Genomic DNA, 13388 nt, shown 5'->3' with positions numbered 1-13388 from the left:
ATTTTAGAAACCACATTTAAAAAAGTACAAAGAGGCCAGGTGGCGCGGTGGCTCATGCCTGTAATCCTAGCACTCTGGGAGGCCTGGGGGTGGGGGTGGGGGTGTGGATCATCTGAGCTCAGGAGTTCGAGACCAGCCTGAGCAAGACTGAGACCCTGTCTCTACCAAAATAGAAAGAAATTAGCTGGACAAATAAAAATATATAGAAGAAGTTAGTTGGGCATAGTGGTGCATGCCTGTAGTCCCAGCTACTTGGGAGGCTGAGGCAGGAGGATGGCATGAGCCCAGGAGTTTGAGGTTGCTGTGAGCTAGGCTGACTCCACGGCACTCTAGCCTGGGCAACAGAGTGAGACTCTGTCTCAAAAAAAAAAAAAGTACAAAGAAACTGGGTGAAATTAATTTTAATATTACATTTTGTTTAACTCAGTATATTGAAGATATTATCATGTCACCATGTAATCAATGTACAAACTAGTCAACAGGTATTTCTGTTCTTTTGTGCTAAGTCTTTGAAATCTTGTACATTTCACACCAATAGTGAGGCTCCATTTGGACCCCGCCCTGTGGGCTGGTTTCTGTGTCAGGCAGCACAGGACTAGAACAAGGCAGAGCCCTGGGCCCGGTGAACATTTGCAGGGTGGGATGCAGTGTTGTGTGTGACTGTGAGCAAGAGGGGCTGGTGTCATCGAAGCAGGGATGGGAGAGTGAGCCAAAGGCAGCAGCAGGTCCCAGTGTGCTCTGACCCCGAGGGAAGGGAGGAGAGCAGAGCAGACCCCCACACCCCTGGAGCTTGCTCTGGGGCTCTGGGAGGGCAGGGCTGCAAATGTGAGTGTTCGGGGACAGAGAAGCAGAGGGTTGTGGGAGCCTCACCTGCACCCTGCACCTGGCTGGGTGGGAGCCCACCTGGACCTGTCCAGCACCTTGGGTCTCCGTCCCAGGCCTTGTCCCTCTGTTCATCTTTGTGTCTCAGAGCCTGGTGCAGGTCCTGGCCTGAGGGGGTCCCAGCGGCTGCTGAATGAATAAACTGAGGTTAATGCAACAGCAACACAGTCACAGGACTCACTGGTCCATCCACTCACTGAAACAACACTCAGACCACGTGCTGAGTCCCCATCACGGCAAGGGGTGCACCAAGGGTTCAGGTGCAAAGTCAAGGTGTGGACAGGGCCACGAGTCCTCTGAGGCCTGGGGTACTTCCTGGCCTCACCTGCTGGTTGCAGCATCCCCAGTGTTCCTTGGCTTGTGCATCTCCTCAGTCTCTGCATCCGTCTCTACCTGGCCATCCTGTGTGTGACTCTGTGGGTGTCATGGGATTTAGGGCCACCTCAATCCAGGATATTTGCAAAGACCTTTTTTCCAAATAAGGTTGCATTCAGAAGCTCTGGGGAGACTTGGATTTGGGGGACACTCTTTACTCTGCACAGGCTCTGTGGGTCTCCCGGCACCCAGGTCCTTCCCTCACTGTCTCACTGACACACTTCTTGTCTGTTTAATGCCTTGGTGCCTGCTTCTCCCAGGCCCTGCACTGACAGGGAGACTTAGAGCTGTCAGGCCCTGAGGGACTGGGGCCCATCCTGGGGTGGGGACAGGGAAGACTAGGTGGTGACTGGTGTCCAGCAGGTGCACACGCAGGCTGAGGCTGGGTTGGTGAGCGAGTGGAGGAGGCCGGGCTGACCTGGGTGTCCGCTTTGGCCAGCCAAGGGGGCAGCTGTGGGTGCGCAAGTGGGACCTCTGCAGGGAGCAGTTTGGAGGAAGGAGATTGGTCCGGGCTGAGGATGCTGAGCCTAGGAGAGGGTGGGGTCTGCGAGGAGATGTCTCTGGGCTCAGGAATCATTGCGGGAGGCTGGTCTGGCCTCTGGTCTCATTCTCCCCCTGCCCACAGGCCAGTCTGGAGCTGGGGTGGGGCACAGTAGGAAGCAGAGTGGGACCCTGGCCCCAGCCTGCAGGAGCTGCCCAGGAAGCAGGATGTACATTCTGGGTTGTACTATCGGTAGAATCCGGGTTGATGGTGCTCACCCAAGGCCAGGGGCCAAGGTCCGAGGCAGAACCCAGGAACCACCAGTGGGGCCAGTGGGTGACGTGGGCAGGAGAGGAGTGCAGGGCTGGGGGCCCGGGGACAGCCAGGCATGGAAGCCGAACCACTGGGGTCTGGGAGGAGAGCCACCAGAGCCGCCAGCAGCCTCTGGAGACCCTGTATCTTGGGGGCTTTGGGAGCAATGAGAGAGGCTGGAAGGGGGAGCAGAGAGACCCCTGACCTTTGGCACCCCACCTGAGGGGAGAAGGACCCCAGCCTGGTGTCAGCACCCGCCAGGGCACGGCCACAGGGGCTCAGGCTGCCACCCCTTCTCCCCGTCTGCTCCTGGCGGGAGGGGCTGGAGCTCCTGGGACAGAAACTGCCTGCTGGAGCCAGGGCAGGACTGGGGCTGTGTTCAGGGGGCCCAGAGCCTTTCTGGTTTCTAAACAAATCCGCCCTCAACCTGCTGTGTCCACCAGGCCTTTCCGGATAATTGGATTGAATTCATGTATGGCTGATGTCACGTCCCTGATCTGCGCCCAGGGAGCCGCACCCACCTGCGCACCCACCCTGGCCTTCTGCTTCAGCGAGGCCCCTCCCCTGCCCCAGGAGAGTCCTAGATGCCGGGGGAAGTAGGAGCGGCTCCTTCCTTTTCCTGGTGCTCTGCGAAGACCTGTGTGGCGTTCTTGGCAGGGCTCCAGGTGCTTGGGAAGGCCATCTTAGTGGGTCAGGGGTGAACGGGGAATCAGAGGGTGACCCAGGTCCCAGGGGACCGTCCTCACCTGGGACTCACCTGGGCCATTCCTTCTTACTCCCCCCAACACCATGGATGCTCTCTCTCTCTCTCCTCCTCATACTCCCCCCACATACCTGGACATGGGTGTTGGTGGCTCCCTCTGGGGTCAGGTGGGAGAGAAGAGACAGTGTTGGGCAGTGACTGGGCCTCTAGGCCTCTGCCCTCCCCCACCCTGGGGTCAGACTGGGTGGGGTCATTGGGTTTGGAAAAGGACAGCAGGGACAGGGAGCTCAGGCGGCACTCTGACCTGAGTTGGGCCAAGGGTCGGCTTCCAGCCTCGCCCTCCGAGTGCCAGGCCCCTCTGAGGGGCTGCACCCTCCACTGTGGGGTGGCCAGCAGGACCATCCTCCTGGGTTGCTGGGAAGGAGTGTGCCCTGCCCAGGACTGGCTGGTGCAGCCCCCGAGGCTGGAGGCTTTATGAGCCCTCAGAGGATAAATCCTCCGTCTCAGGAATGTTTCCTTTTTTTTTTTTTTGAGACAGTCTTGCTCTGTCACCCTGGCTACAGTGCAGTGTCATCATTATAGCTCACTGCAACCTCCAACTTCTGGGTTCAAGCGATCCTCCTGCCTGTTTCCCGAGTAGGTTGGGACTCTATATGCATGGACCAGCATGCTCTCTAACTTTTCTATTTTTTATAGAGACAGGGTCTCACTCTTGCTCAGGCTGGTTTCAAACTCCTAGTCTTAAGCAATCCTCCTGCCTCAGCCTCGCACAGTGCTAGGATTCCAGGTGTGAGTCACTGCACCTGGCCTTGGGAATGTTTCTTTTCTGCTCAAGGCTGCTGGGGAGGTGGCTTTTCCAGTCTGGCCTTGCAGGTGCCCTGTGCGTTCCTGAGCCCCATCTCGGGGCTGAGTGACTAGGAGCCCCCTTTGCTCTTCCCGAGAACCTCTTGGGACACTGCATTCAGGACCCCGCTGGGGCCTCTGCCCCAGTGTGGAGAGACAGGGGGGCCACTGGCCGCCCAGCGTTGGCACCGACATCCACAGTGCGTGGTGACGCGGGCGCACTGGGGCAGATACAAAGCCCTGAGGGGCAGTCAGAGGAAGTAGCTTTGAACTTTTGCTGGGCCCGGGGCAGGTACAGAGTTGATTGAGAGCGGCCAGATGGTCTTAAAATCCCTTCTGATGACAAGATTGCAGCACAGGAGGTGTTGCTACCCACCTGCAGAGGGGACGGGGGGGGGGGGGTGCTGGGTGAGGCAGGGCCCATTCAGAGGATGGCGGGAAGGCTCTGGGCACACCTGGAGAAGCAGGTCCTCAGGCCTTCCCGGGTGCACACCTCCACTCCCACGCTCACCACCGCGTGCTCTTGGCTGGGTAGCCGAACTGGCTGAGCCTCAGGTGCCTTATCTGTGACACAGGGTGACGTGGTCTCATGGGGTTGTGGAGAAGATGGGTAAGAGAACATATGTGTAAACTCAAAGCACCGAGCCTCACGTGGATGAGCAGTCAGCAGCCACTGTCACCGTCGCCATTGCCAGCCTCTCACCACCAACTGCCCTTGCCTGGCCTTGCAGGGAGCTGGCAGGTCCCAAGGATGGGGGAGCCCAATGCGGGGGAGCAGGGGGGCCTGGCGCTCGCTGAGCATCTACCCCGCAGTGACACCCCGCCTGTCACCACTTCAACTGCACGTCAGCCTCTTTAGGTGTGCGAGGTGAAGAGTGGGGTTGGGCTTGTCTTCCGGCCAGTGCCCTTCCTGCCGCCCCCGCATGAGAAGCGCCCCTGCGGGAGGGGCTGGCTCCGGAGCGGGAGCACGGCAGGGTCTGGCCAGTTGTCAGCTGGACGCCCAAGGGCACGGCCAGCCCCCCCCCCCCGCCCCTGTGGTTGAGGGACCGAGGTGGGCCCTGAGAGGCATGGGGGTGGAGGGGCAGCCAGCCGGGGTGGAGGAAGTAGGGGCTGGTGACAGAGGGCCTCCGGGAGGAGCGGGGTGTTCCAGGGCAGGGGGAACAGCAGGTGCAGAGAATGACTTTGAATAACCTTGGAGAGCCCGAACTTCCCTCTTGGGCCCGGGCGAGCAGGGCTGGTACCTGGCTTCCCCCTTTCTGCCCATTTACTGTTAGTTGTCTATTTTTAAAATAATTTGTCTTGATTCCCAATCCGGATGAGCTCAGATAGTTCTCACATCTGTCCCCTTCCTCCCTGATGGGTGTGCAGCAGCAGCCAGACCACAGCTTCCTGTCTTTCTTCACACAGAGGAGGGAGGATGAGAACACCGAGAATGAGTGTGGCTGCCCAGCCGTGCAGCTCTGACCCTGGGGCTGACCTGTCTGCATCTCGGGCCACAGCTGTCTGCAGCTGCCACCAGCCAAGCAAAATGTCTCTGGCACCCTTCCTCAGCCCCTGCTTCAATCTTCCTCAACTGAGACCCTTTGTAAGGGCAGTGCACCCCTGAACAGGCATCACTGGAGCAGCCCTCTGGCCTTGGGCCGTGGAGCAGCTTCCCTGTCCAGCCCTGTCATTCTTCCCCAGCCTGTCTCTCTCTGCAGCCAGTCCATTTGCTCGGGGATTGGCATCGGGGATAGTTGCTCGGTATCCAAAGTTGGGGAAATGTCTTCTTGGCAACTGTTTTGTTTTAGACATAGTTATGTTTCAGAAGTAGATGAGACCATTGACTTATTCTTTTTTCTGATAAAAAATTTCATATTTACAAATTGCCCGTCTAATCACCGTGACACGAACACCCCTGCCCACCAGCAGAAGGAACAGAGCGCTGCCGGGATGGCTGCCACTGGCGCCTCGGGGTCCGATACCTGCGCTTGGCAGCTGCCATCTGATGGGTCTTCTCTATAGTTCTCTTACTCACACGAGCTCCGTCTGCTCTCGGACTTTGTTAAATGGTTATCACTGTGTGCATGTGTGTGTGTGTATGTGCTTTTTTAGAGACAAGGTCTTGCTCTGTTGCCCATGTTAGAGTACAGTGGTATCACCATAGCTCACGGTAACCTCGAAATCCTGGCCTCACGTGATCCTCCCACCTCAGCCTCCTGAGTAGCTGGGACTATAGGCATGTGCCACCACTATGCCCAGCTAATTTTTTTTATTTTTTGTAGAGATGGGGTTTCACTATATTGCCCAGGCTGGTCTCAAACTCCTGGCCTCAAGTGATCCTCCTGCCTTGGCCTCCCAAAGTGCTGGGATTACAGGCGTGCTCCACCATGCCCAACCTGTCTTACTCTTTTACTCAATATGAGGCTGCTGAATCCCTGCTCACTGGCCCCCTGCTGCACGCATGGCCCACAGTCAACTGGCAGTGGGATTCTACCTTCATTCTTTTATCCATCAGTGCTCAGGGTGCACCTATTAATTTGTGCCGGTCGTAGGGTCCGAGCAGTAGGGCCAAGGTCACGCAGCCTGTTGGTCCAAGCCAGGTCCAGGTCAGTGCAGAGTCTAACTCACCACTGGCATTTGGCCTGTCACGTGCCAGAACCACCAGGCTCACGGTGGGCACCCCATGGATGTTTGTTCAGCAGAGCTGAACATTTATCTTATTCAGGAGGGGAGTACTATTACTTCCATTTTAAAAGTGACACAACACAGCATTCACTCAGTGGGGGTGAAGCTGGCTGAACACTCAAATCACCTGGGGGTGTGGTGGGAGCTGCAGCTGCCCAGGCCACCTGCCCAGCACATGGCTCTCAGCAGGTGGAGGTGGGCCTGGCCACAGGGACTTGTTGAAACTTTCCACATGAATCTCACATGAGCCTGGACAGTTAGTGTCTTCCTCTTAGCTGTTAATTTTTTAAAAGTGATAACAACTTTTAACAAATGCGGTTATAACTAGTTAGGGCAGAGGGGGCTGTCCAAGCAGGTCGGGGGCATTTGACAAGGCGGCCCCTCCTGTGCCCTTTGCTGGACACTGTTGCATCCTCACTCTGTCTTCAGATGGTGACGGGCTTGTCCTGATGCCCACTCCCAGAGCTGCAGCACCGTCCCTATTACAACTGTGTCATGGCCCTCTTCACAATCCCCTCCCTTTCCCACCATGGGGGAGGGAAGAGAGGCTCCGACCTATATTTGACAGCACGCGCGCACGCGCGCACACACACACACACACACACACACACGCCTATGCACACTCACAGGTGAACACATGCAGCCTGTAGGCTGTCCCCAAGTAGATATAGCCACAGTCCTGCTGATGTTGACCTGTCCCAAACTGAGCCTCTAAGTGGTTCCTCTGCACCTGCCTGCCCTGCTCCCCACCTGCCAGTGCTGCTGCGTGCTCCATACATGAGTGAGGGCCTTCAGGGGGCTTCCCAACAGTGGGAGGACAGGCCAACAAGCCGCTAGAGGACAGTCTGGTCAACACTGGGGTGGCAGTATGGGACCTCCCTGGTCCCTGCCTACCCCACCCTGTCCCCACCCATCCCTCCCTCTGCACCCACCCCCAGCCCATTCGTGTCCCCTTGCCTGGGGCCGCGGTATTCACCTTCACTTTCCTGCCTCCTCCTGCAGCCAAGTCCCCGTTCCCACACACCGGTGGGGCCTCTTCACTTCTCACAGTTGCTTTTCCTGTTTCTCCTCTCCTTGAGTCTGCTGCAGGGTTGGGGGCCTGCGTCTCCATTTCCACAGTGGTCTTTGCTTCCTTCTCTCCCCTGAACACTCAGTTTCTGCACTGAGCTCTTATGGGGGTGGTGTCTGTATTTTTATTTTATCCTGCTGTGTTCCCAGCTGTTATCATAGGACCAAGCATATGGCAGGTGCTAAATAAATGTCCCCAAAGAAGTGAGGAAGCCAAGGCTCAGAAGGTTAAGTGGCTTCCTAGGTCATGCAGCCAGTATGAGGGGGCTTGATTTGGAAGTGTTCACGACTGATTTCTGAGATGATGACATGTTGCTCCCATCACGTTGCTCCTGCAGAAAACTGTCTATCCAGACTCACGTTTTTCTTTTCTCACTGATATGTGATTATACTTTCCCAACAAAAGTTGAAGCTTGGTATATGATTGCACGGAGAACCAGCTTATCCCAACTTGAGAAATACCGTGAGGAATAAATAATTCCAATGTTTAAAAACCAGCTGCAACATGGTAAAAGTGCATCTGCACGATGCAGGACGCATCCAGTGGCAGGTGCCACGTGTCTGCCGTGGGCAGAGGTTTAGTCCTGTGCACTTCAGGGCTGTGTGTGTCAACCTGACCTGGTCCCCACTCACCATGAAGCTGGGGGCCAGGCCCTTGTCGACAATTCCTGTGAATGACGACAGTAGAAGAGAATGTGGATCACACCCTAACCATTGACTGTGGTCAGTGTGATGCTGGATCCTCAGACATCCTTGAAAAGTTGGTGCTATTATAGTCATCCCCATTCTACAGATGAGAAACAGAGGCCCAGAGAGATGAACTTGTACAAAGTCAAATACTTTGCCGATACTGGGTCAGGATTTGCACCAGGCAAGTGAGAATGGAGCAGCTATAATTCAGTGTGGAGGGTTCTAGAGTTCAGAGGGGGAGCCTGGCTTCTCAGTGGGGGACCTGGGGGGAGGGCTGCCTTGAAGCACACATGCACACAGTGATAACCATTTAACAAAGTCTGAGAGCAGACGAAGCTCGCGTGAGTAAGAGAACTATAGAGAAGACCCATAGACGGTAAGTTTAAGTGAGGCCTGGAAGGACAAGTAGGAGGGATTCACGCCGAGGAGAGTGTCCCAGTGTCCTGGGCAACCTGCGGGGACTGGCTCAGAAGCAGCAGCATAAGAAAGCTGGGAAAGCCGTGCGCTGAACCATTTGGAGAATGCTGTGGAATACAGTGGCTTCCGGTGCCATTGCTTTTATTGAAGGTAAAGGCATATCTATTAATTTATCCATTCATCCATTGGTGGACACTTGGTTACTTCCCCCTTTTGGCTATTGTGAATAACGTTGCTATGGGCATGGGTTGCAAAATTGATTCCAGTCCCTGATTTCAATTCTTTTGAGTACACACCCAGAAGTACGATGCTGGATCATGTTAATTCTGTTTAACTTTTTTTTTTTGAGACAGGGTCTCACTCTGTTGCCCTGGCTAGAGTGCCATGGCATTAGCCTAGTTCACAGCAACCTCAAACTCAAGCGATTTGGGCTCAAGCGATCCTTCTGCCTCAGCCTCCCAAATAGCTGGGACTATAGGCATGCGCCACCATGCCTGGCTATATTTTTATATATATTTTTAGTTGGCCAATTAATTTCTTTCTATTTTTAATAGAGATGGGATCTCACTCTTGCTCAGGCTGGTTTTGAACTCCTGACCTTGAGTGATCTGCTCTCCTCAGCCTCCCAGAGTGCTAAGGTTACAGGCATGAGCCACTGCGCCTGGCCAATTATGTTTAATTTTTTGAGAAACTGTCATACTATTTTCTATAGCAGTTGCACCATTTTACATTCCCAAGCAATAGTGCAGCTGGGTTTCAATTGTTCACATCCTTGCCCACACTTTTTATTTTCTGTTGTTGTTTTTCAATAGCCTACCTAATGCATGTGAAGTGGCACCTCATTGTGCTTTTGATTGCTTTTCCCTAACGATTAATGATGTTCAGTATATTTCATCTGCTTACTGGCCATTTGTATATCATCTTTGGAGAAATGTCTATTCTGGTCCTTTGCCTATTTTCAAATTGTTTTTTATTGTTGAGTTATAAGAGTTCTTTATGTATTCTGAATACTAGTCCCTTATCAGATATATGTTTTGCAAATAATTTCTTGTATTCTGCGAGTGGCCTTTTCACTCTTGAGATAGTGTTTGTTGATGCACCGAGTTTTTAATTTTGGTAAAGTCAATTAACTATTTTTTCTTCTGTTTCCTGTGCTTTTGGGGTCATAGCCAAGAAATCATTGCCCAAACCAATGACATGAAGCTTTTCCTCTCAGCTCCTATTTTTCAAAAAAGAATTTTATTTAACATTTAAGGCCCTGCTAAAATGTCCAAAGGAGTATTGATAAACTGTAGAGTCCTCATAAACTCCATTTAAAAAAACAATTTATGTAGGTGAAATTCACATGCCATAAAATTAACTATCTTAAAGTGAACAATTTAGTGTCATATAGTACATGCACAATGTTGTCCTCGTCCTCTATTTTTGTATCAGTATTTTATGGTCTACAAACTATGTTCATGTCTATTTTCTCATTTCAGTAATGAGAAATCTTCACAGTAATCCTGAGAGCTCAACAGAACAGCAAACCCATTTCACAGGAACCGGGAAGAAGGGAGGGGGTCACATACCCTTAGCACATTGTGCAGCAGGCACTGTGTCCCCAGGTGCTTCAGCCAACCAGACCTTTGCTTTCCTTGACTCCATGTGGGACCGTTCCATCTACCTGGCAAGTGTCCCTATTAGCTAGGCTCACTGAGCTCCTCCTCTTCTCTGGATCTCCTTATCGGCATCACCTGCCTCTGCTTGACTTTTCCACCTATGATTTTGATTGCTAGTCATCTCCACCTTCTATCTCCAATCTCATTAGCAACTTCTCAAGGACGGAGCAAAGCTTTCAGTAAGACTCTAGAAGTACTGCAGGATGAGTGATGGGGATTTATTAAAAAGCACAGAGCCGGGAGCCCCTTGGAGGTTGTGGGTCCTGAATCTCTGGTTTTAAGAACGAGGAAAGGGAGGCCTAAAGAAGTGGAGCCAGCTACACACAGCTGGGGCCTGACTTTCCACACCAACCTGGAGTCCTTCCTTAAACCATGCCAGCTCTTGGAGGAAAGGGACAGCAGAGACCTGCTCTTGCTTGAGCCTTACTAGGACCTTTTGCAAGAGCTGCCAAGTGTTTACCTCCTTTGAATTCTGACCACCACTGGGCAGGGCTTCAGCAAACAGGAAGCCACAGCTTTGTGCTGTTGGAGCCTGCCTGTCAGAGCTAGCACACAGGAGCCAGACTCAGGCCCCAAGATAAGTTCTCTTCTCATAGCTCACCAATGGGAGCCACTGATGCCAGGCAGCCTCCAGGCCTGAGAGAACCAGCTGAGACATAAGTGACCTAGGAACCCGAGAGCCAGGCTGTGGTCAGGAAAGGATGAAGGAATTCCTCAGGGCTCCAGAACCAGCCCAGCCCAGCCCTTCCATTTTTGATTTTGACTTGCTTTTTTTGTAGCTATTGTTCCTTTTCCTCTTAGGCTGATGACAGATGTTTGACATTATTCTTAAGCATTTCAGACTTTTTTAAAAAAAAAATAGAGTCATAGATTATGAGAACTGGAAAAGTCCCTGTGGAATCATTTCCTCTAGATTTTATAGATGCCCAAGACAGGGTCCAGAGAGGGGACCATCAGTGGGGAGGCAGGGCTGGGACTGAGACCTGGCCTCCAGGTTCTGTGGCCAATGACCAGGCACCTAGCTGGCCTTCCCCAATGTTGCTGGTCCCCTTTCTCTGGGCCCAGCCTGGTGCTGGAGGAGGCCCATGGTCCACCGGGGTCAGGACAGGCCTGGAGCTGACCAGGGAAGGGGCCCTGACAGGCCTCGGGCCTCTGACCATCCTCAATCCTTAAGTTCCATTCTAGCAGCACCCACCATGCCCGGTTTCCAGCTAGATTTTACTCAACCTCTACTGGACATGGCCAACCTTAGGTTAAGCCAGCAGAGTTATTAACCAGCAATGCATCTGTCCACCCCCTTTCCCAGTAGCCCTTCGGGTGTTCACACCGGGCCAACTGGCTTGCTGGCACAGGAGGGCTTCCTGGAGGCAGTGGTGGGAGGTGCGCCCGGCTTTTGTCCCTCCATGATCTCCAGGGTGGCCCCACGGGCAGCCTAATCAGGGGACCCTTTGTGTCCTGGAGCCCTGGGGGTTGGCTGACACAGCCGGGAACCTGAGGACCCCGCTCATTCCCTCCTCTGTTCTGCAGGGAGGGGGCTGCGCTCGCCAACGCTGCGCACGCGCGGGGGCCGCCGGCCGGTTCGGAAATGACGACCGCCATCAGCGCCCGCCCTCGGCGCGGCCCCGCCCCTCCCCAAGACCCCGCCGCCAGGCGGTCCCGCCACTTTCAAGCCCCGCCCATCTGGGCCTTGCTCCCCGTCTCATCCCCTCCAGCCCCGCCCCTCTCCCCGCCCCCTCCAGGCCCCGCCCCGCGGACGGCGCTCTCAGCTCGCCAGGTCGCGAAGCTGCGCTGCTGGTGCGGCGGGCGCGGGCCGGGAGGGCGGCGTTGGCGGGCGCGGGCCGGGCTGCCCGAGAAGCCCGAGCACCGTACGCCCAGCAGGTGGCGGGCGGCCATGGCAGAGCCTGCGCCGCAGCACCTGTCGCTGCCCTCGGGGCTGCTGGAGCTGTGCGCGCTGCTGGGCGCCTCCCGGGACAGCCTGCGCGGCCTGGAGCAGGTAAGGGGCGGGCGGGGAAACTGAGGCGGGGCGCAGGCGGGGCGGCGGTTGGCGGGACGGCAGTCGGAGCGCGGGCTGAGGCCCGCATCCCGAGTGGGCGCCCGGTGTCCCGCGGGGCTGGCGGTGGCTTCCTGACGGCTGCGGCCCCCCAGTCCCGGGCGGGACCCCGCGCGCCCGCGGGCTGCGGGCGGCTGAGCTGGGAGCAAGGGCGGCAGGTGCAGTCGGTCTGCCTGGCTGAGAGCCGCCGCTCCCGCCCCGGCGATGCGGACGCGGCTTCCTTCCCTCCGCTCGCCGCCGGCCAGCTGGGCTCGCCCCTGGTGATTACGCTGCTGCAGAAGCGCTCGCGACCGCTGGAGCGTTTCTCCGGGCTTTTGCCCCCTGACTCCTCTTCCTTCAGGAAGCTCCACCTTGGGCAGGTGCCGAACAGGAGGTGAGCGAGACAAACGCGGCGGGACCTCCCGGAATTTCACAGTCTGGTGGGCCACATCCTTGCCAATTAGCCAATTAAATGATTTCACTCATTACACAAAGATTTATTGTCCCCTAAGTAGTGGGTTCTGTATTGGGCACAGAATAATGAGATTTAAAGTTTTAGGTTTAACCGCCAGCTTCAAATATTCTGTATTTAATCGTTTTGCAATGAAGCCTATCTGTTTCTCTGGCTTGCAGTAATCCCTCCCCCCGCCCCCCCAATTTTACACCCTAGCTGCCAAAGTGACAAATTCATCTCCCTTTCTCTGGGAAAGCAACAGTTTTGGAAATCCTCGTTCTTGTCTCTTTCCCGTGCACTCACTTTTTCTGAGTTCTGGAACGCCGGCCTGCTTTTGTGCCTGCCTGTGGCCCTCTTCCTTCTGGGCCAGTGTGTCCGTGACACTGGCTGTGTCATTCCATCTTGGGATTTCCCTACTTCATTGCCTAGTCATCTGGGCAATTCCTTTCATTTCTTTCAGATGACAACATTGAAAGGCAGAGAGAGACGTTTGTGTGTTTAAATGATGTCTGGCTGCCCGGGAAAAATGAAGCATGCAGAGCTGATGGGTTGTCACAGAGAAAGGTTCAGGGTTCCTGAAAATAACCACATGAGCGTTGGTTAGTGTCTCCATAGTTTCTCTGGGACCCCAGAATGTCAGTGAACCCGTTTTGACCTCTGTCTCCTCCTACCCTCATCTGTTGATTTATCTTGCTGGCTCTAGTTTGCCAAATGGCATTGCATCCTTTTTCTTCGAATAGGAAATGACCTGGTCTCCTCTCAGTAGTTGGATGTCTGCAACACGTCAGTTGCTCAGCATGAGACGT

The 13388-nt window shown here is 54.8% G+C and overlaps 1 protein-coding gene across 1 annotated transcript in view; it reads left to right on the top strand.

Moving 5' to 3' along the window:
* The first annotated feature begins 11836 nt into the window (after positions 1–11836).
* Positions 11837–13388, top strand: part of DENND3 (DENN domain containing 3) — a 61620-nt gene continuing 60068 nt past the window's right edge. Inside the window, exon 1 of the mRNA XM_012751749.2 lies at positions 11837–12092. Coding sequence (XP_012607203.2) covers positions 11991–12092 — 102 coding nt within the window. The 5' untranslated portion in view covers positions 11837–11990. The remainder of the gene's footprint in view (positions 12093–13388) is intronic.

This window comes from Microcebus murinus, chromosome 7 (genome assembly GCF_040939455.1).
Source record: "Microcebus murinus isolate Inina chromosome 7, M.murinus_Inina_mat1.0, whole genome shotgun sequence".
Taxonomy (NCBI): domain Eukaryota; kingdom Metazoa; phylum Chordata; class Mammalia; order Primates; family Cheirogaleidae; genus Microcebus; species Microcebus murinus.
Note: the sequence above shows the minus strand (reverse complement) of the source record. Positions and strands in the feature narration are given on the sequence as shown.